At 45.8% G+C, this 24,722-nt stretch overlaps 1 protein-coding gene across 1 annotated transcript in view; it reads left to right on the top strand.

Moving 5' to 3' along the window:
• The window catches only part of MEAF6 (MYST/Esa1 associated factor 6), a 25,885-nt gene extending 1,163 nt beyond the window's left edge, over positions 1-24,722 (top strand). The window contains exons 2-9 of the mRNA XM_045298906.1: positions 6-18; positions 847-962; positions 5,668-5,755; positions 5,921-5,966; positions 19,110-19,302; positions 22,648-22,677; positions 23,470-23,503; positions 23,968-24,722. Of these exons, the coding sequence (XP_045154841.1) occupies positions 6-18; positions 847-962; positions 5,668-5,755; positions 5,921-5,966; positions 19,110-19,302; positions 22,648-22,677; positions 23,470-23,503; positions 23,968-23,976 (529 nt within the window). The 3' untranslated portion in view covers positions 23,977-24,722. The remainder of the gene's footprint in view (positions 1-5; positions 19-846; positions 963-5,667; positions 5,756-5,920; positions 5,967-19,109; positions 19,303-22,647; positions 22,678-23,469; positions 23,504-23,967) is intronic.

A 24,722-nucleotide genomic window follows, 5' to 3' on the forward strand; every position in this document is an offset into this window, starting at 1 on the left:
GGGAGCGTCGAGCGCGCGGTGTGTGGCCTTTGGAGCGGCGGGGGGCGAGGGCAGGCGTGCCCTTGAGTGTGAGGGTCGGGGCGGGCTTGTTGCCGGGCTGTGAGGGGTCGCCTCGGGCTTGTCTGGGCTTTGAGGGGTGGGGTTGGGGTCGGAGACCGACGCGGGTGGGGGACGTAGTCTCCCCTGATGATGGTAGAGGGTGTGTCTTTGGGGGACTTGAGGTAGATCCGGTGGTTGGGGTTTTTGATGGGCGCGGGGTGTGGTATGTTTAGGGATGTCTAGAAGGTGATGGGTGGGGAGGGGGGCGGGATAGGAACGGGGAGGGGGCTGTGATGTGCTTCCCTGGTGACTAAGACATCCCGCCTCCCCGCCTTTTGGCGTGGGTCTATAGGAGGCTCAGCTCACCTGGAGCTGGCCTTCCACGTTTCCATAGCAACCAGCAGCCCCGTGCCGGCGGCCTTTCGGAGCCTGGGCAGAGGGGAGGCGTTGGTGCTGGGAGACATATCCAGCCCTCTCCCCGCGGTCGGACCCTACCTTGAGTGCGTGGGGGAGCAAGCTGCCCATGTTCTGCCGCAGCTTCACACCCTGGGGTACCGTGAACCCCCCCGAAAAATACACAGAATATTGAATGTGCCTACGTTTTTCTGAGGGCAGGCCCCGTATATTCTCATCTGGACCACCTCATCCTCAACAGCCTGCCCGGTGACCACACTGCGCTCCACAAGTGTGCTTCTTGTCACTGAGCTTGGTTAGGCCGGACCCTCAAATACCACAATTTTAGTTTGGTCATGACTTTATACGGGCTTTTAGAAGGCATTACCCATCTCCCTGCTTTTCATCTCCTAGGAGACACTCGCAAACTTGGAAAGGCAGATCTATGCTTTTGAAGGAAGCTACCTGGAAGACACTCAGATGTATGGCAATATTATTCGTGGCTGGGATCGGTATCTGACCAATCAGAAGTGAGTGTCAGAAGCTTATTACGATATTCTGAAATGAGCCCTAGTAATACTTTTTAGGATTCTTGTTTCTTGGCTGGAATGAGGCCTGGATTTGAACTTGAATTCTGACTTGGTCTCACCGAGTAGCCTTGAACAAATCCCCTGTCTGTAAAATAGAAACGGTTTGACATGTGGCACAGGGTTGATGAGTTATAAATGAAATGCACCACATGATCACTCCCTATATTAGTGTTTCCACATTTTATTCAGCCTGACTTCCACCTTGTAATTTTTGCCGTACCTGTGTGCCCACTGTACTACTCTGTTGTTTTAGGTGCCATAGAGTCAGCTCCAACCCATAGTGACCATATGCACAAGCCTGCAAAATGCCCTGCACCATCCTCAATTGTTCCTACGCCTGAGCCCATTGGTGCAGCCACTGTGCCAATCCATCTCAAGGGCTTCTTCTTTTGGGCTGCCCTCTATGTCCTTCTCCAGGGACTGGTCTCTCCCGACAACATGTCCAGAGCATGTAAGATGAAGCCTTGCCGTCCTTGCCTCTAAGGAGCACTCTGGCTTGCTTCTTCCAAGACAGATCCGTTTGCCCTCTTAGCAGCCTTGGTACTTTCAATATTCTTCTCCAGCACCACAATTCAAATGTGTCGGTTCTTCTACATTCTTCCTTATTCAATGTCCAACTTTTCACATGCATGTGACACATTGGAATTACCATGGCTTGGGTCACCCACACACACCTTAATCCTCAGAATAACATTCTTGCTTTTCAGTACTCTAAAGAGTCGTGTGCAGCAGATTTGCCTCTTAACATAATATTCTTGGAAGATTTCTAAGCTTGCAAATTATCAGGACTGTAGAAAAAATGGAAGGAATGGTACATAAACATTTGCTAGCCTTTTATATTCTATCATGTTATACTTGCTTTTCCCCTCATTGTCTGGTATGCATTGGACTACTAACCATGGGATTACCCGTTCAAATCCACCAGCTGCTTCCAGAGAGAAGGTTGTGGCTGTCTGCTCGCTTCAGAAACCTGTGTTGCGTTGCTATGAGTTGGGACTGACTCAGTGGCAGTGGGTTTGGTGTGTGTTGTGCATAACTTTTGCTGAAGATAATTAAATGATTGAAAAATAATTAAAAATTTTAAATGGGAACTACCTGAAATTCAAGTCAGGTATGGAATGAGGGACATCCTTGCTGATGTCAGATCTTGCTAAAATCAGGGAATGCCAGAAAGATGTTTACCTGTATTTTATTGACTATGCAAAGCTGCTCGATTGTGTAGATGATAACAAATTATGGATAATATTGGGAAGAATGGGAATTCCAGGACTCTCGAATGTTCTCATGTGGATGGAACCTGTACAAATGGAACAAAAGGACAGCATGTGGTTTGTAATCAGGAGAGCTTTACAGTAGGGTAGTAGTCCTCGTCATTCTTGTTCAGTCTGTGTGCTAAGCAAGTAATCTGAGAGCAAGCTGCACATAGAGGAGGATTCAAGAAGTACTCATTTACAACTTGTGGTGTGCAGATAGCACAGTCTTGCTTGCTAAAATTGAAGATGACTTGAAGCACTTATTGGTGAAGGTCAAAGAGTACATCCTTTAACATGGAATACACTTCAATATGACCCCAAACTTGCTATTGAGTGGATCCCAATGCAGCGACCCTATAGGACAGAGTAGAACTGCCTCTCAGTTTCTCAGACTAAGTCTCCTTGGGAGTAGAGAGCCTGATCTTTCTCCCTTGTGGTTTTGATCTGCTGACCTTGTGATTTGCCACTAACATGCACCCGCCAGGGCTCCTTACTTCAACATAAAGGACACAAAAATCCTCATAACTAGACCAACAGACAACATTATGATAAAGGGGAAAATTTAGAGTTGTCAAGGATTTCAATCGGCATAGAAGCAGCAGACCATTTTTCATTGGGCAAATTTGTTGCTCAAGATCTCTTGTAAGTGTTTAAAATCAAAGAAGGCACTTTGGGGACAAAGATGTTCTGTGGTATTTTTAATCGCCTGACCTATGCAAACAAAAACTGGGCAGTGGATAAGGGAGAAGGAAGCAGAGTCAAAGCATTTAAACTCTTGGCAGAACATTTTGAATCTGCCACAGACCGGTTCCTGGAGAAGAATGCCCTGCTGGGTAAAGCCCCTGGGAGAGATGGATGGACACACTAGCAGCAGCAGGGGGGTATCTAACAACAAACACAAGCCAACTTGATTGGAGATTTGTAGGAAGCTTCAGGATGGTAGTGTCTGGTGTCATCTACGGCACCCAGTTTTCCCCAGTATTGACTTTCACAACCATAGCACAGTATTCTGAGTCGAAAATTGACATGGGAACCCCAGGTGTACATTTCTGTCATTTTACAACTGTAGATTTGACTCCCCGCCACCACCATGAAGGTACAAAACTAGCTCCTCCCATCATGAAGATACCCTTCATGCTTCTCCTTACTTGTCACACCTACCTCCTTCCCCTCATGAACTTTGTTTCTCCTAAACCGTTTGAAAAGCTCCACACAGTAGACCTGTCATGATTCTTCGCTCACAAATATGCCAGCGTGCACTTCTTAGAGTGGGACTGTTTCTCTCGGCCACAATTTTCTCCCTGAGAAATTAACGTTATGTTAACAGTGTCACCTAATACACAGTCTTAATTTTTAATTCACCAGATGCTGTGACTTTGTTTGCATCCAAGGCCTAGTCAGTGTTCAGGCATACTATTGGTCACTGTGTCTCTCTGGTGTTTGTCTTAGCACCAGGGACCCTTTTTTGTGGCTAGTGCTTTTTGTGCCATTGTCTGACAATGCTGTGGGCTCTGGATTCCTACTGCAACCTCGAGTACATTGTTGTCAGCAATGCTCCAACGGTGACGATGCACGACCTCTTGGAGGAGGAGGCACACAATATCAGCTCGCCCTACTCCTGGTGTTGCTCAGTTTGATTGATTCGCCATTGTAAGAATGTCTGTGCTCCTTTGTAATTGAATAATGTGGGCCTATGCAGGCGGTGTGAATGAATATACTGCTCCTCAGACGTTTTATTCAGTGGTTTATTTTACTTTTCTTACTGGCATGCTCAAAAGAGTCTTCCACTTGTGCCCTCTTTCATTCACTGTCTTCTCTTTTCCTCCTCGCTCTCCCGTCTGTCTTATCACTGTGTACTGGCGAATTGAAAAAAAACAACCCAGTGTGTTGGGATTTACTATGTCACTCCCCCCCTCCCCCAGAGGTGTGGTGGTGTGGCTGTCAGTTGGGCTGATAACTGCAAGGTCAGCAGTTTGAAACTACCAGCTGCCTAGAGGGAGAAAGATGAGGCTTTCTACTCCCAGGAAGAGTTAGTTTTGGAAACCCACAGGGGCAGTTCTGCCCTCCTGTAAGGTCGCTGTGAGTCGGAAAAGACTTGCTGGCAATGAGTTTGGTTTAGAGAGACGTCTTATTTTTTTAGTAAAATGTTTGAAATACGTAGAGATGTGTAGAAATGACAAGCCCAGTGACTTCACAACCATAATTATTCACTTTAATGGCTTGTTTGCCCCAAATGTGGCTAGGAGGAGCCTTTGCAGGATTGACACGACCCTGTCAGTCTTAGAACACGGTCCTGCTTTGTGATTTCTCTGGCTCACCTTGTCATTTTTCTGCCCCCGACCTGGAGAAACCCATTTCTCTAAGGAACCCTGGTTTTCCCTTTACAGCTTAAAAACTAAGTTTATTTAACAGACAGCTTCGTAACAGAGACACAGCTAGGTATTTGTGAATTTCTGAGTAGCATCCAAGCGATGACTCAGACGGACTCAGTGACCTACCAAAGAATATCACCCGAGTCTCCGAAATCCTAGCTTCTACTTTTCCATTTCCTCTAGGGCCATGGTGTCATTCAGTGCCACTACGTTAAGTTCACATTGACCCATGTGACAGTAGAATTGCCCCTCAGGAGCCCTGGTGGCAAACTCAACAGCCAGTCCAAGGGAGAAAGATGAGGCTGTCTGCTCGCACAGGGATTTACAAAGCCTCAGAAACCCTTCAGAGGGGTCGCTGTGCATCAGAATTGACTGGCAGTCCGAGAGGAGTCACTGCTTTGCTGGCAGTGGATGGGCTCTTAACCTGTACTGGGCAGATCACCAGGCCTTTGTTCTGCAGAGCCACTGGCTCTGTTAGTTGGCAGCCGAGCACTTAATTGTCGCACCACCAGGTCTACTTACAAGGACCATAGTGTTCTTTGTTGTGTGTAGGCCTGTATGTGTGGATACCACATCTCTTTGGCAACCTCTTCATCTGTGTCTGTGTACGGCCTTTATCAATCTCTTACCCATTTTTTGGTTTCAAAGATTTTTTTCTTTCTGGGCCTGTTTGTACATAATCTTCATCTGAATTATCTTTTTTGCGCTCTTCCCTTGCTCTTCTTCATTCCTTCTCCTTCCTCTTTCCCTTCTGTTAATGACGGTGTTTCAAATTATTAAATAAAATGTCATATCCCCAGTTCTTCATTTTGAAAACAGATGAACTGAATGGTTTATTTTCTCTAAGCAACAAGTCCACCTGAAAGTAGTTCTTCCTTGGGAGTGGCCGTTAATTACGGTGCCATTCTTTGATGGAACGTGGTAGGAAAATAAATTTAACACTTGACCCTGGGCTATTCATTCTCGAACCTGAACCATAGACCTAGCTCGGTGCTTATGAGTTTCTTCTGTGTGTTGTAGAAACTCCAACAGCAAAAACGATCGAAGGAACCGGAAGTTTAAGGAGGCTGAACGACTCTTCAGTAAATCCTCAGTGACCTCAGCAGCTGTAAGTCCGGCCGGGGTGGCGGTGGGCTCTTTCCGCAGCCCATTGTTGAGGATAACCTCAAGTTTCATTTCTGTGAGCTTTCGCTTTTCCTGCCTCCCTTCCTGAGTGGTTGCCGGAGGTCTGTGATGATTTCTTTAGTAATTGCGGGTGTTTGTTTTTTTTTAGGCAGTAAGTGCACTGGCAGGAGTTCAGGACCAGCTCATTGAAAAAAGTAAGTTAGGTTTTTTGTTTTTGTTTTTTACTTTCTCATTATTTTTAGGCCACTACAGTCCCTCTATTTTGTCCCCCTCCAGCTGTGTGTCTGAGAACTACATCTCTTGATTCTTGCCCCCTCTTCTCTACAGTTAGCAGTGCTCTTGGGTACTCCTGGGTGATTCATTGTGGTTGTCTTTTGAGGAAGAAACTGCTGTGTTCTTCCACCTCGGACCATTTAAAAGTTGACTTTAAATGAGGAGAGACAAAGCTCGGTCCTCAGCCCTGATCAGCCCTGGCTGTTGCCCACTGCACTGCAGAGTGGAGCTGCTCCACTGCATTTTCTGGACTCAGCAGGTCACCAGGCCTTTCTCTCCTGGTGCTGCTGGGCCAGTTGGAGCGGGCAACTTGGGGGTTTAATAGCGGAGCACAAACTGTTTGTGCCCCAGGGACTTTCATCCCTGATAAGGCTTTTAAATTCTTACAGACTACCCTTCTCTCACTACTTTAAAATTAAAGGAAAAGGGAGAAAGAAAACTTCGAACATGCTTATGTGGAAATGGCTTCGGGGTTGCAGCAGACCTCCTCCAGCCTCCATAGCTTGTTGCCTCCACACTCCATCCTTGTAGATTCTGTTTTGACACCAACAGTTCCTCCCGTGGCACTACACTCATTTCTCTGCTGGGTTAAAAAATTCATGGCAGTGACCACACGGAGCTCAGACAATGTTCATGATTGTGAGGCTCACTTGGGGAGCCTACAGGTTATCGTTGAGGTGAGATGTCAGGATACACTGGTTCAGTCAGGACACTTTTATTTTCTGCTGTGCCTGCTGGCAGGCCTCTCTCTGACCTTCAACCTCTGCCCTGCTCATGCAATGGTGAAAAGCTAGGCGCTTGACTCAATGGATGTATGTATGGACCGTGATAAGAAATGTACGAGCCTTCAATAAAATAATTTAAAAAATAAATAAATATTTTTTAAAAAGCTTTAGGGCTGCCAATAAGTGCCTGAAAGGCATGCCCATTTCACTGTGAACTCCCCGGGTCAGCAGACCCAGCTCCCCCAAACCCAGTACCCACAGGCACTCCGCTCCACAAACCAGCCGCTTGCCCCAGAGCACTCACCTTTACTTGTAGCTCCTGCTGCTGCTCCTCTACCACTGCTCTGGTGTCACGTGTCTTCCGGATTAAGGGGGTCAATGAGCAGGGCTTTCAGGGCTCTGAAGAGACCAGGCATATTCCTGGCTCGTTTTTTGCCGGTAGTGACATTCCCCTGCATGTTTCTCAGAGCTCTCATTCTATTCCAATAAGGTGGCAATCACAGTTAAGCTTCTTAATCACTCGCAGCTGAATCACACAATCCGCTCACTTCCCCACCTTCCTACCCAGACCATCAGGAAAAGAAAGGTTCATTTGGGAGTAATCAAAGCTAAGGCTGGAAGAGCCATATTAAAGAATTCACTATATTGCACTTAATAAATCCCACTGAACTCATTTAAGTAATTATTCTTTGATAATTTTGATCTTGTAAACAGATTGTATGTTTGTCTCCAAATATAAAGTGGAGATTAGAAAATATTTGCTTTGAAGATGAGTCATGTCATTCTTGATATAAGCCATAGTCTCACTCTTCTCTGATTTCGTGACAGCATAGAGCCCTGCACATCGACCTTCCTGTGTCAGACTCCATGCGGAGCCCTGTTGGATGCTTCCTCTATAATTTGGAATACAGTCTGCCATGCAGTCTGTTACTCTACATCATGGACGTAGCCTTCCTTCAAATGGTTTGTCTTAGGAACTGGAGTTCTTTTGATGGCATTTGAGCCAAGGCTTTGAGGGAAAGGATTTTTAAGGGGAAAAAGATCATTTTATTGGGGGCTCGTACAGCTCTCATCACAATCCATACATACATCGTGTCAAGCATATGTTGCCATCATTTTCAAAACATATTCTTACTACTGGAGCCCTTGATGAGGAGAGAATTTTGTAGTCTGGGAATTAGAACTATTATTATCTCCATGTTACAGATTTCTAAACCATTTGTTCTGTCCCCAACCTTTTCAGCTGTGGTCATGCATTTTCTTCTGGAAATACCCATGCAGATGCATTAAAAAAAAAAATCAAATAGTTCTCTCCCCCGTTCCCCTAAATTTGCCCAGTTCGTTATGGTACTTTTCTCTCATTTAGAACTTTGTAGGCATTTTTAACTAATTTCTCCCAAACCTTACCCGTCACACTAAATCTTTGATTTTTCTTTTCCCGTAACTCTTGGGTAGATTTTTTTTTTTTTTTCTTTCAATTGGTTACTCTTAAACTGTTGAGATAGTTTATTGTGCCAGCCTGGCTGATAAACACAAGTGGGATTAACTGAAGGGCAGAGAGATAAATGGCTTGGTGAGCCTTGCCTTTCTTGTCTCTCGCTCTGTGATCATCGGACCAGTGTGTGGCTGCCTTGCTTGTTCTGTGCCTCAATTTAAAGGCTACACTGCCTGTGGGACGCCTAGCCTGTGGACTGTGTCGCTGTAAGTTGAGGTCCCTTTAAGACATCTCTGGAGCTGGGCACTGGTGGTTGGTGACCTGCCTTGTGATTGGCTGCTGTGCTGACATAGCCTAGCTCTCTCTACAAATAGAGGAAGGTCTGCCAACAGACTAGACTTGAAGGACTGTTAGTCTCTCACAACTCTCTCTCACGGGAGTGAGTTGCAGTGAGCCATTTGTAGTGCTTTATAACTTAAACCGTTCATTTCTTGTATTATATATTTATCTGTATATGATTTAACAGTTCATTTCTTGTTATATATCTAATTATCTTTATAAATAAATATATTATCAGCAATTTGGTTTTATCTCTCTAAAGAACCCTGTCTAATACAACTGTAGACCTACATCATCATCTTTGTTTGGAGTAATGAGACTGGTTAAAGGACATCCTTGACCTCATTCCTCTGGATTGAGGTGGAATGAATTTCTACTTAGGTGGAGGTATCCTTGATTGACGCCTCTGTTTGCTGAGGACTTGCAGTCCGTCCTGGCTCAGTTGGTAGTTCTGTGTATGGCTCTGTACTGAGCTATCCACCTGGATCAATCATCCAAGGGACTACCTTCAGAAGCTTCATGGAGCCAAATGTTTACATAGTGAAGATTTTTGGGATCCTTTGCAGGCCACCCATTCCTCTAAAGCAGCGGTTCTCAACCCGTTGGTTGCAATCCCTTTGGGGGTCGAACGACCCTTTCGCAGGGGTCGCCCAATTCATAACAACAGCAAAATTGCAGTTATGAAGTAGCAACGAAAATAATTTATGGGTGTGTGGTGGGGTGGGGGGAGGGTCACCACAACATGAGGAACTGTATTAAAGGGTTGCAGTATTAGGAAGGTTGAGAACCACTGCTCTAAAGCCTTCTTCCTGGATCACACTACACCCCTGGGATGCATCTGTGCAGTTGTAATTAATGTTGTCTGTTTTACCTCTGGGTTCTGTTATCCATTGCAATGGTTACACAGAACTCACAGACAAAATTCATGATTAAAGACTTCATTAAGGAAGCCTAACAAGTTGTGATGCCGGTGAGAAATGCTCGGAGTTGAGCTCTTGAGCAGAATATGTTACAAAGTTCTTTCAGATCTGCTAATACATGCCCAAAGGGGCATTCAACTCAAGCTCTCTGGGGTCAGCAAACCTAGCTCCCTGAAATAAGTGCCTGGAGCCACCCCACTCAGTGCCTCTGAAGGCACTCACTCCACTTCTGTGGGTCAGCAAGCTCAACTTACCCGATTAAGTGCCCAGAGGCGCCCTACTCCACAAACTTGCTCCATGGACTGGGAAGGCCATCAGTCTGTTCCATGCTCTGGCTTCTGGTTCTGCAGCTGCTCCTCTGATGGTATGGCTGTCTTCTGGATCCAGGAGTTCACCGTGTAGGGATCTCAGGTCCCGAGGACACGCTCCTGGCTCTTGCTGGTAATGAGATCCCTTCTCCCTTTTTAGAGGACTCATTTTATACACGGCAGGATGGCATGCCAGGAAATCCTGTTCCCAATCCCTCACAGGTGAAACCTATCAGTATCTTCCCCAAACTTTTACCAGACCCATGCAGGAAAAGGTAATTGGTGGGAGTTGAAGACTGTGTAGAAGAGCCACATTATGTAATTCACTGCTCCTGCACACCATATTCTATTTTTGGCCTGCCTTATAAAGTTGATTTTGCTAAATTATACTTGGGGGATGTCCTGTATTTACTGGGAGGTGCTGGAGGTGTTTTTTACTATCACTGCTCACTTCTTCAGGAATAGCTGTTTTCACTGAGTAACTGGCTGGCCTTGGCTGGAACCCTTGCAGTGGACTCTGGGTAGGTGTTCAAATGTGGAAGGCCACATCCGTGGTCCCTTCTGAAGTGCGTAGGCATTAGAAGAAGCATCTGGGAAAGAATCCTTATGGCTTTCTCAGTCTACGTTTACTCTGCTGGCCTTTGCTATAGCAGTCTTGGCGCCATCGACTCTTGTTTTGGAATAAAGCAGAGTATCCAGAATCACACAAGTTCGGGATTTTGTGCATTCATACGGTCAGCACCCCATTTTCTTGTGCGCTGTGCTATCCTCACCACCGCTTACATGCTGAGTGCTGGTTTGTCTTGTTTGTGTCTTGACTTTCTTCAGCTCACTATGATGTGGCCGAGTGTGAATTTCTCTTTATTTATTGGGCTTGGGTTTTACTGGACTTCTGGAAACTTTCCCAGCCCTTGTCTCTTCAGATACCGCATGGGCTCGCTCTCGTCTCCCTCTGATATGCTGGTTAACCGTTACATGGGGCAGTAAACCTGATTTTACCTTTTGTCATCTCTTCTAGAGAGTGTTTTGTTTCTTTATCTGTTGCCCTTGAATTTTGTTGTCTGTAGTTATTAATCCTTCCAGTGGTAACTGATCTTCTATTGAACATTCCATGATTTTTTAAAAAAAGCGTTATTTCTTAATTTTCCAGAAATTCTATCTTTTTGTTTTAACTCTGCTGTTTAATTTTAAAAGTCATTTTCTCTGCACATATTTCCACACTTGTTTTTACTTTTTTATGCACAGTAAAGCGTAGTTCTCTAATCTGAACTCTGAAGCCGGTAAGGGTCACCCTCTGTCATCTGTTTCTTCTGGTGAGTCCTCAGGTGTGTTGGGTTGTCTTTCACTGGGTGCTGCTCATTGTGCTTAAGAGGATTTGTAAGAATCACTTGAGGGCTAGGCTGAAGGGATTTTCTTCCAGAGAAAACGTAGACTTACTTTCTAAATCATGCTCAGGAGCGAGGGTCCCTGGAGGACCCAGGTGGTTCAGAGCAGTTCACGCTGGTTCAGGCACAGCTGATTAAGTGAAACCTGGACAGGCAAGACTTTATGGAATCTGTGCCTGGATCCTGACCTGGGTTCCTGGAACGGGACACATTCCTGGTTGGACCCCTGCAATGGGAGACTTGCTAGAGGCGAACAGAGCCCTTTTAGAAGCTCGGCGCTCTGCTAGGACTGTGGAGAGGAACATATTTAAAGTGGGCTTGGGCTACATCTATGCAGTACCACTGTTCTGACAGCCTGGGAAGAGGCTTCATTGCTTTGCAGCATGTGCGCTGCCCTTATTTTCTCAGAAGGAGGTTACTTCGAGCAGGTGTTGACCCTTCATTTTTTCCCCACTGCAGATACCCACATTTTATCAATCTGGCCCATTGTGGTTTTGCTTTGTTGGCCATGACTGAATCAGGAAGAACCGTTCAGCCTTGATTCAAACCCAGCTTTAATTTCATGAAAGGACAGGTCTGCTTCTGCCCCTCCGTTTGATAGCATCCCGTCACGTCTCAGGGCTTCTGTATCACACATTGCCTTGCAGTGCTTTGGGTCGTTGATAGAATGCAGCACACATTGGATTTTTTTTCCCTTAGAGTTTTGGCTTTCATATTTGTACATCATTTAAAAAATAAATCATTTTACTGGGGGCTCTTACAGGTCTTAAAACAATCTATACATCACTTATATCAAGCACATTTGTACATATGTTGCCACCATCATTTCCAAGCATTTTCTTTCTACTTGAGCCCCATCTTTGTAGATTTTAAAGAGTTGGGAGTTTTGTACTTTTGTCTCTTTTCTTTTAGTGCATTTTGGAGATTTCCCCCAGGAGGGGCCTCTTTTTTGCTTTCTTTGTCTTCCTGTGTGATCCAAACTGGAAGAACACAGTGAATTAGTTTGGTTTCCAAGGGAGCATTGCACGCACATTGTGAAACATCGCATATTTCTGTGAACGGCATAAAGTAAAGGAAAAGTAAAACAGGCAGATTTTAGCCAGTTTCCTTTAAAGCTATTGGTTTTATTGGATCTCTTTGGAGTTTTCCTCAAGGCCAACTTTTCTTCAGCACTCACCTCATTCCAGCAGGTCAGTAAAGGACAGCTTGAAGCTTTGCTCTCAAATCTCCTTCTTTCTCTTACCGTTTTCTGTGCTAGTCAAAGGTACTGCTGTGCCCTAATGAATAGCCATCCCTTTCTTTAATGAGTGTCTCGTCTGCTGCATTGTTAGACCTACTCATCATCTGACAGTCTTAGCTTGAAAAACGAGTCACTCGCCTTCATGAAGGAGAAGCCGCCTTATGGTCTTCACACGGTGGCAGTATTCTCTTTCTCACCACCTCAAGTCTTGGCTGACTCAGAGTGACTCTGCAGGCCCGGGTGGAACTGCCCCGGCAGCACTGGAAGGTTTATCAAGTGACCTGCTGAGGCCTAGGCAATGTAACCTGCTCCCTCTGTGTCCACTCCTCCTCTGCTTCCACGAGCCACATTTTGTAGCTGCACTTGGACTTCAGTAGCGTTTTATTTAGTCTCTCTGTCTGTCTGTGGTTGCTCTTATAAAACACTTCTAGTCTAATGATCCCAGAACACAGGCTTGGACTGAGGGCTCCATAACTATTCATTGTTTGTTCTGCCTCTGATTTCCTAGTGGCTTCCCCTTGTTACGTCCTGCTCATGGCTTTGACTACACACTTGGTAGGATTGTACTACAGCCCCTCTGAGGAGTGATAGAGACGGCGTGCTCTGTGGAGTGGGGCCCAGGGCCCAGCATGGCCTGGTCTTTCAGAGATACTCAGACATTGGTGACACAGGAGAGGAAGAATTCCCATCTTCTAGAGGAGGGAACCAAGCCAGGGCGAGCCAAGGTTATGCAACCAATTGATTGTCTTATCATCTATCACCCTATCACCTCACTCTGCCCCCCCTGAGATAAAAATCCTGTAGTCTGACATTTGGAACTCCCCTCAACTTGCCTTCCCAACTCACCTCCTTTTCTAAAATCTCTGTTTTAGAGAGAACGGTCCACTCCTCAGTCCCAGGTCCCCCTTGTGCTTCCTCATTTCTGCATCTCTGCTTGGGCTACAGGTTTCTTGTGCTTCCCTTCTCGTTTCCCAGGTCTGGTGTAGATCCCACTCCTTCAGTGAAGAAGGTTTTCCTGAACTGTATCCACTCTTCTCTCCTACAGCCCTCAATGTTCATGAAAGTCCTTTGCGACTCCTGTTAGTGCCTGCGATGCTACCTTTTTTGGTCCTCAGGGGGGTTCTCTATTCCTGGCTTTGATTTGCTTTCACTGTGTGCAGTGAGAATCCGGCAGGCTTGCCCACTGAACAAGGCACTCCCGTAGCAGCTGGCACTGGTTTTGCCCATCAGTGGCTTTTAGTTGTTAGTTATGATTGACTTGATTCTGACTCGCGGGAGCTTCCCCCCAACGCCGGTGTTATAGAACAGAACTTTCCATAGTCTGTTCTTGGCTGTCATTTTAATGGAAACAGATCGAGAGGCCTTTTCTTCCCGTAGCAGTACCTCTAGAGTTGGGTTCAACCACCAGCCTGTAGATTAGCAGTCTCGGGCAAACCCTGTGCACCTCCTCAGGGACCTGCGAGTTCAGCCTCCCCTCCCCTGCTAGTGCTTTGTTCCTTCTATCAATGTATGGTTTAAAACTTCTGTGACCACATGCCCCTGCCAGCCTCTTACTTCTCCACCATCCAGGGCCTCCACTATTTGCATTGTTCGGGGTGAGATGTATGTTTGCCTAAATAAGTCCCTACTCAAGGAGATTGGGTATGGGAGAGGGAGGCTGCCCAGGTCATCCTTCTCCATCTTTTTATATTTCACCAGAAAAGTAACCCATTCTCATTACAGTCAGTCCAGTTTCAGAGATAGTTTGAAAAGGCAAATCACCTTCTGCTTTACTTTAGCCCCAACTTCCTGAGTATGGTAATGTCTTAACACATCTTCCTTGGTGCTTAGGCATCGTCTTATGACACATGCAGAGTTGGTGATTTGTTTATGAAATTGGGTATGATTGTGCGTATTACTCTGTGCATTTTTCATTTATTCTATTACACATACTCCTGGGAGTTCAGGGCATATCGAGAGTAGCAGTATGGGCTAAGTGCCTGGATTCAAATCCTAGCTCTGTCCTTCCTTAGCTGTGGGCCATTGTGCAAATCTGGGCCTCTCTGTGCTTCTCCTCCTCCTCTGTAAAGTGGAAGGAGGATTGTATGTAGAGTTGTTGTGAGGAGAGCATATGTAATGAATATGTATAAACTACCCCAAAGAGCCCCTAACTTACAGCAACACAGTGTGTATTAGCTGTTGTTACCATCTTACATTCTCTTTACAAGCTGAAAAGTATCTCACGGTCTGGCTGTGTCTTCCTGCATGGGTGGTTCGCGGTGTCTCTGCTATTTCCCCGTGACAGACAGTGCCACTGTGAACTTCTTTCTACACATGCACATTTTCAGCAGGGAGTCTTTATCTCCGACACTGGATGAGGCTGACACAAAAGTGACCTTACGGTGTCAGGGTGATTCTCGTGGATATAGCATAATTACTTCTCCAATAGGTTATCTTCATTCCTAAAAGCCTTGCTGGAAAGGGAGAGCTTGTTGTAGATATATTGTGAATAAGGGGTGGGGGAAGAACCTTCTCTATTTACTTATACTCATATGTATTTTAAAAATCTTTCATTATAAGAGAGTATGATGGACCTCGATATGTGACCATTGGGGTCCTTGGGTGGGACAAATAATGCACTCAGTGTGGTGTCCCATCCCACCCCCTCTCCCTCCAAGGTGCCTTGGAAGAAAGGTGTGGCAATCTACTTCTGAAAAACTGGCCATTGAAAACCTCATAGAGCCTACAATTGTAGGCCACTGGACATCCCCTTACAGAAGGGTCTCGGGGAGGAGACGAGCCAGTCAGAGTGCGATGTAGCAACGATGAAACATAACAATCTTCCTCTAGTTCCTAAATGCTTCCTCCCCTCCTGCCCCCAATATCATGATCCCAATTCTGCCTTACAAATCTGGCTAGACCAGAGGATATACACTGGTACAGATAGGAACTGGAAACACAGGGAATCCAGGATGGATGATCCCTTCAGGACCAGTGGTGCAAGCAGGAGGGTGGAGGGAGAGTGTTGGAAAGGGGGAACCGATGACAAGGATCTACATGTGGCCTCCTCCCTGGGGGACGGACAACAGAAAAGTGGGTGAAGGGAGACATCAGACAGTGCAAGATATGACAAAATAATAATTTATAAATTATCAAGGGTTCATGAGGGAGGGGGGAGCGGGGAGGGAAGGGAAAAAATGAGCTGATGCCAGGGGCTTAAGTGGCACACAAATGTTTTGAGAATGATGAGGGCAGTGAATGTATAGGTGTGCTTTACACAACTGATGTATGTATGTATTGTGATAAGAGTTGTGTAAGCCCCTAATGAAAGGATTTTAAAAAGAACACAGCCAAAAACCCCTCATAAGAGCACAGTTCTACTCTGACCTACCTGGTCGCCATGCATCAGAATCAACTTGATGGGAACCTTTTCACACCTATTACCCTAACCCAGATCACCAACTCATAGCCAGTTCTGCCCTGTCCACACCCCAGCCACCCTCTCTCATTAAAGGAAATCTCTGACAGCATACCATTTTTTGATGTGTCTATCTACATATGCTAATATCTATATCCGAATTACAGGTTTTTCCAATTGCAAGGAATTTTTACTTTTTGTGAAAAAATTATATATAGCATATACCCACACCTCACTGACTGACGTGACTCGGCTCCACAGACGAGTTGTGTGAAGTCAGAGAGTCTGAGGCCTGACTTGTCATCCTGGTGCCCATGTTCCTGTTCCCCTACCCCCACCTCCACTGTCCATCGGCACACACGGCCAGAGGGCCTTCCTACCATCATGGAGCCTGCAAGGGTGAGCAGTGGTGCTCAGGGGGTGCCCCACCCTGGAAGGTGACCCCATTCCTCCCATGTCTGTTCCTCACAACTCATGATAGGGCCTCATTTCTTTCCCCCAACTTCCTGGCTCCCCCCACTGACCACCCTGATTTTTTAGGCCCTCCCTCTCCCTGCTTGCCCCAACTTCTGTGACTAGACTGAGACGTCACAGATAAATGGGAGGTGTCCACAGCCTAGACCACCCCTCAGGTTCCCTGGTTGTTGGCAGCTAGCTCATTGAGGGGGTCACGGGCCACGGGCCACGGCCTTACGTGGTGCTCAGGCCATTGGAGGTGCCACATGCTTGCGAGTTTTTTCATACTGTCGTAAATGTGAAATAGTGGATAACAAGGGAGGCAGTAGGTGTACAACACAACCTTGGCCAGTGCAGCGTTTTCATGTGTACATTATGGTAAGTGAAAGACTTACACTGTGAGGACTGCCCCTCCCCAAACCCGATGTCTTGTTTTTCAGTTGACTGTTAAGCTGCTACGACTATTCACGTGTAAGCTCTTGTGTGGATGTCTGTTTTCTCTTGGCCATATACTTGAGAGTGGAATGGCAGGTCATTTGGAGCCCTGGTGGTGCAAGTGTTAAACGTTGACCTGACTAAAGGTTGGCAGTTTGAACCCACCAGCAAAAAGATGGAGCCGTCTGCGTCTGTAAAGATTGGCAGCCTTGGCAACCCTGTGGAGCAGTTCTTTTGTCATTGTGCTTTGTTGTATCTACGATAGTGTTGCCTAGCCCAACTGATTTTAAGAGTTTTAGTTATAGTTTTAATACATTTAGGTCTGTCATCCTTTTGTGTTCATTTTTATGGACGCTGTGAGGTAGAGGCTCCAACTTCATACTTTGATATGTGGTCTTCCAGTTGTCTCAGCACTTTTTATTGAACAGATTCTCTTTCACCTGTTGAATTACCTTGATAGCTTATTTTTATACCCTTTTTATAGATCAGTTGACCGTAAGTTTAACTATTTGATTTCTAGATCTATTCTTATATTCAGAAGAGATCCTCCTCCATATGCATCTGTGTGTCTATATAGATGTGTGTGTGTCCTTTCACTAATTCCACACAGTTTTGATTACTTTGTAGTAAATTTTGGAAACCTTTTGCTAATTTTCACATGAAAGGTCAGAGTACTTTTTATAGCCCTAGAGCTCCCCCTTATGTTGTCTTTTTGAAGTGCAAGTAGGTTTCATGGCTTGAAATCTGGTTCTATTTCTGTTATCTGCCCTGGGGGACAGGAGAAATCTTTTATGTCACTTCTCCATGTGCTGCTCAGTTTGGATATTCTTCCCAGCAATTTCTAACACTAAGACAAAAAGAAGCCATCTGGTCGTATTACCCACATAACTCTTTGGCAATTTTTAGAAACAGCTGATAGACATATGTAAGAACTTTTGTTGCTTCAGTAAAGTGAAAGGCTTACCCTAACCTTTTTAAAGTTTCAAGAAATTTGGGGGCTAGGGAGCATACATTTACCAAAGTGTAATTAGAGTCTTAAAAATACCTAATTATGTAAGTTGCTTTTGACCTTGCTTTATTAATGTTTTTGTTTCCCTCAAACTCTTGCAAATGTTTTCTAACCAAATCCCAATTAAGTAAGGTTACATTATATAGGTAAGGAGTTACACAGAAATAAGTTATGTTCCAATCACATTTTAGCATTAATTGATAAGTCCAAAATCTTGATCTTCTGGCAAAAGAACGGTTTGTTGTAATAGTGCAGTCACTAGTGTATAAAATGTTCAGTTATGATAGAGTTCCAGAGTGTCCTTTAGACAGCATCAGCAATGGAAGAAAGACCTCGGCAGGCAGCGATCGCCGTTCTCAGGAATCTGCGAGGTCTTCTTGACGTTTTGGATAACTTCAGTAACAGGACAGGGTCAGGTCACAGCATCAGCTTCCCTCCTTTCTTCTGGACCTTGGGAGCTGAAGAGAACTCCACCTGTCCATCTCCTTTGTCTGTGGAAACATGAACAACTAGCCCCTCCCTTGGGCGTGTCAGCAATCTGGAAACAGTCATGATTAAGATTGGGTTCTTTCCTCATCTCTTCCTTGTCCATCTTTCTTCAAACGTGCTTGCATCCTTCTGAAAGGAGTCCATCAGCTTTATTCTCAGCCCCGCTTGGTGGTCCACATGGGGATGTGGAAAGTGGGAATGGTGGGGAAGGGAGGACAGGGGAGAGAGCAACCTTGCTTTATTTATTTAATCCAGCCAGAAGTTGTTTTTAAATGAGAACTCTGTGCCAACAGATGAGTATTCTCGTTAAAGACCTCCTGGAGTTATCCTCCCTCTGGGGGCCTCTTGTCGTTGAGACACTTGACTGGGAGTTTCGGGGCAGGTGCAGGTGGTGTAGGTTCTCACCTCTCACCCATTCCCCCCCCCCCCCGGAAATCTTAATGCTTTTAGTGTGGCGATTCATCCCATTAGTGTACTTGGTGTTCAGGTCCTCTGTATGGAGTAGGACTTCTTAGTCGTAGGTTTCCCTTAGGGGGTTTGCCTTGGTTACTGGGTTTCAGATGATGAGTTTCTTAGGAACAGAGTGGCGTGTGATGGTTGGAAGGTTTGTCAGTTGGACTGTAGTCATTAAGGGTAGAGAACAAACAGTATTCAGCATCCTCATGCTCAAGGGAGCCCTAGTGGTGCACTGATTAAGCACTTGGCTGTTCACTCAGGGGTTCCATGGGAAGAGGCCCAGGTGTCTGCTTCCAAAAGGTGGCAGCCTTGGAGACATTGTTGGGCCGTCACAGGGTTACTTTGGCTTAGACTCGACTGGATGCTAGCTGACAGCAGCAGCCGTGCTCAGAACATCCTGCTAGTCTGATGGGCGCTTTGCCTGAGGAGAGCTGATGGTGTTTTGGGGGGCTTGTGTTTCTTCCCTCCAGGGGAGCCAGGAAGTGGCACAGAAAGCGATACTTCTCCAGACTTCCACAACCAGGAAAACGAGCCTGCCCAGGAGGACCCCGAGGAGCTGGATGGCTCTGTGCAGGGTGTGAAACCTCAGAAGGCTGCTTCTTCCACGTCCTCAGGGAGCCACCACAGCAGCCATAAAAAACGGAAGAATAAAAATCGGCACAGGTAAGGGGCAGTGCTGCCACCCCCAGAGCACCCACGGCCTCTGCTGCCCCGTGCCTCCCCCAGATTACCACCCATGAGAGCACTGCAGAGGCTTGCTCTAGCTGAGGGTAGGGGATTCCTCGGGGCTGAAAGATGGGGGCTGAGTTTTCCAAGCTGGGAGCTGGTGGGCATTAACTGGTGACCTGCGGGTTTCCCTCCTCCCTCTTGGCCATGCAAAAGCATGTTACTCCCTGAGACCTTGGTTCGTGTGCTGAAAGGGGCTCCGGGAGCGGAATCTGTAATGGCAGTTGAAAATTAATCCTGGTCCCTGCCTCCTCTCGTTCTCTTGGGAATGGAGAAAACTGATCCCTTCCGCCGTGGTTTGCATTTTGAACTCTTGTGAGCGCTCGGTTGTGTGTGTCTCTGCAATGTGCTGACTTACGATCTTGGAGGAGTACTACAGAGTTTAACATGTGACGGTGTCTCCCTAGATAACACTGTCCGCTGTGGGGTTTTTTGCAGTGTGTAATGAAATAGGAACACTCTTAGTGGACAGAGAGGTCAGGTGTTACCCAGAGAGGATGCTAGCAGCCACTCTTCCTGGGGTGATGTGTATGATAAACAAGAGATTTGGAAATGTGTTCTCAGAGAGGGATTGCCAGCTTCCAGACTCAAGAATCTTGCTGTGGTCTCACCCCACCTGGGAAGCAGGGAAGCCCGGTACCCAGAGACTGGCTTTGTCCCACTCCTTTTGGAAAAATGCATGTGGAGGAGGTCAAAAGGGACATTGGAGAAATGGTGTGGGGCTTGCTCTCCAGTTCATTTGTGAGGTGGGCTGCTTTACAGACCCGTAGGATAGGCCTGCTCCAAGTGCCCCAGGCATGACAAGCATTAGCTTAGTGGAGGGGGCACCGGGCCAATGGGGAATTTACCCTATCTTGTCTGAACTTGGAGGGCATCCACTGATAAGTCTTTTATCCTTTTCTTTTGCTTTTCTCACCAGTGGCTGCCCTGGGTTTTAGGCTCCAGAAACAGTATTTCCTCCAAGTAGTGAATAAGCCCTGCAGCTGCTTTGTGCAAACCAGAGTTCCCAGGCTAACCATAAGACTGTAGGAAGAATTCACATTTTGGGCGTGGGGGGCGGGCGGCGGGGATAGGGTTACAGGTTGTTTGACTTTCGTGATCAGATTCGTTCTAACAATTGTGAACAAATTGAGTTTACAAGTAGTAGCATAGGACAACCATACTCTCAGAAAGACGTACTTTAAGAATATTCGGGCTATGAAAGTCACGCTCTGTATTGCTTTCATTAAATGTACTCTGCTACTGTTTTTAAGGAGTGATTCTTTACCTATTTCAGAGTGTCTATAGAGTAGGGGGGTTTTATTGAAAGTTTCTGTGCCCCCATCCCGTACTATAGGTTCTAAATAGCTGCTGTTTCATGATCAGTGATGGCACCATCAGCTGATGACTGACTGTTGCCGAGAGTGAAGCCTTAACTAGAAATGTAGTCCGTTCCCATGAGAAGACACCGCTGAACACCGTTTCCTCTTCTGGCATTACAAGTAACGCCTTCCAGGAAAAGACTTCAGATTTATCATCTCTGATCGCTGTTTTGTTTCCCAAACAGTGTTTTCTCCTTGGAAAACCAGATGTAGTGGTCCTTTTTTCCTCCTCCCTGTTTAACATCTGGCTGGCCCACTCCCTCTCCTTCCCCTTGTACTCTTCACCCCCCTACTCTCGGTACCTTCTCTCCAGGGAAGCCAGGCTCCTGGGCCACCAGAGGGCTGCCTAAGGTTTTTGGAGTCCTGCCTTCTTAACTCTGGGCTTGTGTTTGGCCACCTGTCTTTATGGGCCGACAGGTGAGCGGTGGGGGTGGAGCACTCTGTGCCTGTTTGTAAGTTTGCCCCCAGCACCAGTACAATCGGGTCTCTCCTCACCTTGCCACACCCATTTGCCTGTCAGAAGACGGGTGCAGCAATGCCTGATTGCCCACTGCGTGCCTGGCACTGCCTAGTGGTGAATGAAGCAGAGTGGAAATCAATAGGATACTTTTAGCCAAAGGGAATAACTTGAATCAGCCCTTTTTAAGAATGTGAAAATTAGCCAGTGATTTTTATGTTTCATGCCCTTGCCTAACAACGATGAGGTCCCAGTGTTGGGAGAGAAGGAAAGTTAAAATCATCACTGAGGGCTGCCTGCCCTTACACCCACACCAAACCGTAGACTTCTTCCAGGTAGTTGGTGAGATCAGGAGGAGTTAGGCATAGTGGATTGGGACTTAGTGAGCAGGGTTCAGGAGAATATTCCCTAATTTCTGCTTTGTACACTTTTTTGTATGCTTCTTCCTAAACACTTTAAGTGAAACTAATGTACAAGGGGCATTGAAATGAAGCTTGCTTGGTGCTTGCTTCCTCCTGCAGACCTTGGCTAGGAGGGAAAAGCAGTCGTTTGCATGCTGGTGTTTTCCCACCTGGCCTCCAGTCTGGAAGGTGCTGCCTGCTCCCTTTGATTGGTTTGGAGGTCTGCCCAGACCACAGCCTACTCGTGCCTCCCCCACTGTCCTGCCCCCACCCAGAGTTGGGGGATACTCGTGGCCGTCCACTGTCCTGTGTTCTCAGTGGGTCTCTGCAGACCTTGGTGTGTCTTCCTGTGGCCCTGACCGTCCCCAGCTCAGTGTCCAGAGAAATGTAGGCTCTCCACCTTCTGGAACCAGACTCCACCCTCATTCACCTCCAGGCTTCTGAAGCTGAATGTTGAAGATAAAGAACGCCTGTCTCATGGGTACATGGAGAAGAAACACTTGAGTAAAATGTTGCAGAAATGTTTTCTGTGTTTCAAAGTTTAGCCATCTTTAGTTTTAGCCAAAGTATAGGACGGGCTTCAAAAAGTTGGTGGGCAAATTCCATCACCTTTTCAATCCATGTTTCCCACGGGCTTTTTGAAACCCCCTGGGGTTACTCGGAGTTTCTAGTACTGGCTACAGAGCACTGGCATGGTCTGACTGAACCCTTCTTTCTCTGTTTTCTAATGCTCTAACTCTTTATTTATTCTTTGTCAGAATTAAGTATTTTACGTTTTAATGCTCAATCTGGCCGCTAATAAAAGGGCTCCAGGTGTCTGTCTCTCTCTTGTTTTCTAATGAAATAACGTTTCCTTTCGCAGTCTGTTCTGATAGGAAACCGTTGAGGAAAGGGGTCTCCTGACCACAAAACCTTTGGTGCTTTGTTTTTTCAAACCTTATGGCTTAAAATTCTTAAAGCTGGTTTTGTTTCTACAGACCTTGCTAGGGTGGCTAATCGACTAATTCGTCCAAGTAGTGTATTAATTTCTATTGCTTTCTTCCTTTCCATTGCTGCCCCGCAGCCCGTCTGGCATGTTTGATTATGACTTTGAGTAAGTTTGATTTGCATTAGTATTTGTGCTGTGTTGTTTAGTGTGTAGACACCAATGTGCCTTTTTGAGACCTTTCTAACCCATAGTTTATCTGTTTAATTGTAGGTATGTATATTAGGTTAGGCTGGGAAGTTTTTTTTAAAAACAGAAAAAACGTGATGGAGGTAACATTTTATTTAATAACTTAAGCAAAATTACGTAAACTTCACCTTTGTGCATTTTAATTTCTTTTTAAATAGCCAACCTTTACTTTAATTCATATTTAAATTGATTTTCTGGCTTTGCTTCATAAAGAGATTAATAGTTTAAGATTTTGACACTTTGGAAAGATTTAAAAATTGAAATTCATGTAATTTCTTTTGTGTTTCTCATCCAGAAATACAAATGCTTAGTCTCTTTCCTGATCTTAATCATCGTGTGTCTCAGTAATTTTCAACGCTATCGTTTCCAAGCTAACATATTAATGTAGAGCATGCCCTCTTAATCCAATCTCTTTAACATGTAGTTTTGGAATAATTTTTTTAAGTACATGGCTTTCATAACTGCCTGTATGCTTCTTTCTGAGAGTCATCTCAGTTTGCCTGGTAGCAGGAATATCTGCTCATATTTATAAACTGATACTTGCTTAATAACATCTGGGTAAGCAACTAAATCTGGCTTAGTCTGGTTAAGAATTTGGACTTTACTTAACCAAATAGTCTTTGTTATAGCTTGTGCTCTGTGCAGTAGCTGACTCTTGGACCTTTTTTCTCTACATTAAAATGCAAATATCTTTTATCTTTCCTATCACAGGATTGATCTGAAGTTAAACAAAAAACCACGAGCTGTAAGTATCAGCAGGCCATTTCAGAGAGGCTGGCCATTTTGTAGACGATTATAAAACGCCATTCCCATCTTCAGCGGTCGAGTGTTGCTATGCTGGGCTCACTGCTCCCCTCCCAGTTAAAGTCTACAGTGTCCGACTGGACAGATTGGACCTTGCACTTACTGTAGGTGCTGCTGCCTCTTTCTCTGTGGGAGAGGAAGCCACTCTACACATTTGTACTAGAGAAATCTCCCCTTTGATTCAACAATAAATTGCAAGCACTGGCCTTCCCTTCCTGTCTGGTCCTGCCCCGTGAGGATCCGAAGCCGGGGCCGTATGCAGCTGTGACCGTGTAGATAGCAGTTTAGCTATCTGTTTAGCTAGCAGTTTAGCTAGCAGTTGTTTGTGAGCCCCTCCCCCACCCCTTAGGTTCAAATTAATGTTCTGTGAAGAGTAAATATGGGCTTTTGTTTCTCCCTCTCTAGGACTATTAGAAGACTCGTTAGTATGGAAGCTTCCAGGTTATAGAGCCCTGCCTCCCTCTCCCACCTCACAAAGATAAAACACCTCTCACCTGAGCACGTGGCCGGCTGCATCTGCTATCCCCGACCCAGTGCCTGCGGCTCCAAGTAGTTTGTTCTGAGTGCGGTGATAAGAGTCGTTTCTGCTAGGCCACATCGGACCCTGTACTTTGTGTCATTTTTAGTAGCCCAGCTGCCAGGAGACCAAGACCTGCTTGTAGTGCCAGCACGGTGCTCACTGTGCGAGGCCCCTTCCTGGACTGAGAGCCCGCCGATGTCATCCCTGAGACCCATCAGAAACGCTCAGCAGCGGCTGCTTAGAACACAAGCTGTGTCTCACATGGGGCTGTAAATCCCTGGCATTTCCTTTGTGTTTTATTGATTTTTTATTGTTGTTTTTACCATCTTATTTTCTTTTGGGACTTTTTATAATGCTGCTGTACAGCTCAGACCTTCCTGCCGACATCTCTGTTTTGTGAAGTTGCCAATATTCTTAATCTGGTTTAGCATAAATAAAAAGGGGAACTTGGCTAGCTTGTCTTTTTGCAGAGGAAAGGTAAAGAGTGGTTAGTTCATCATTGTCTGTATGAAATCTTTCTCAGTTGAAAGCAGCTTCATGCTCCACGAATAGGAATAGCTGAAAAATGCCAGCTTAAATCAGTCCTTTACAAATACCTATTGTTTTGTATAAATAAAATGCCACAGGCTTTGACCTCTCA

This window comes from Echinops telfairi, unplaced genomic scaffold (assembly GCF_000313985.2).
Source record: "Echinops telfairi isolate 266 unplaced genomic scaffold, ASM31398v2 ScPeMD7_7457;HRSCAF=8495, whole genome shotgun sequence".
Taxonomy (NCBI): Eukaryota; Metazoa; Chordata; class Mammalia; order Afrosoricida; family Tenrecidae; genus Echinops; species Echinops telfairi.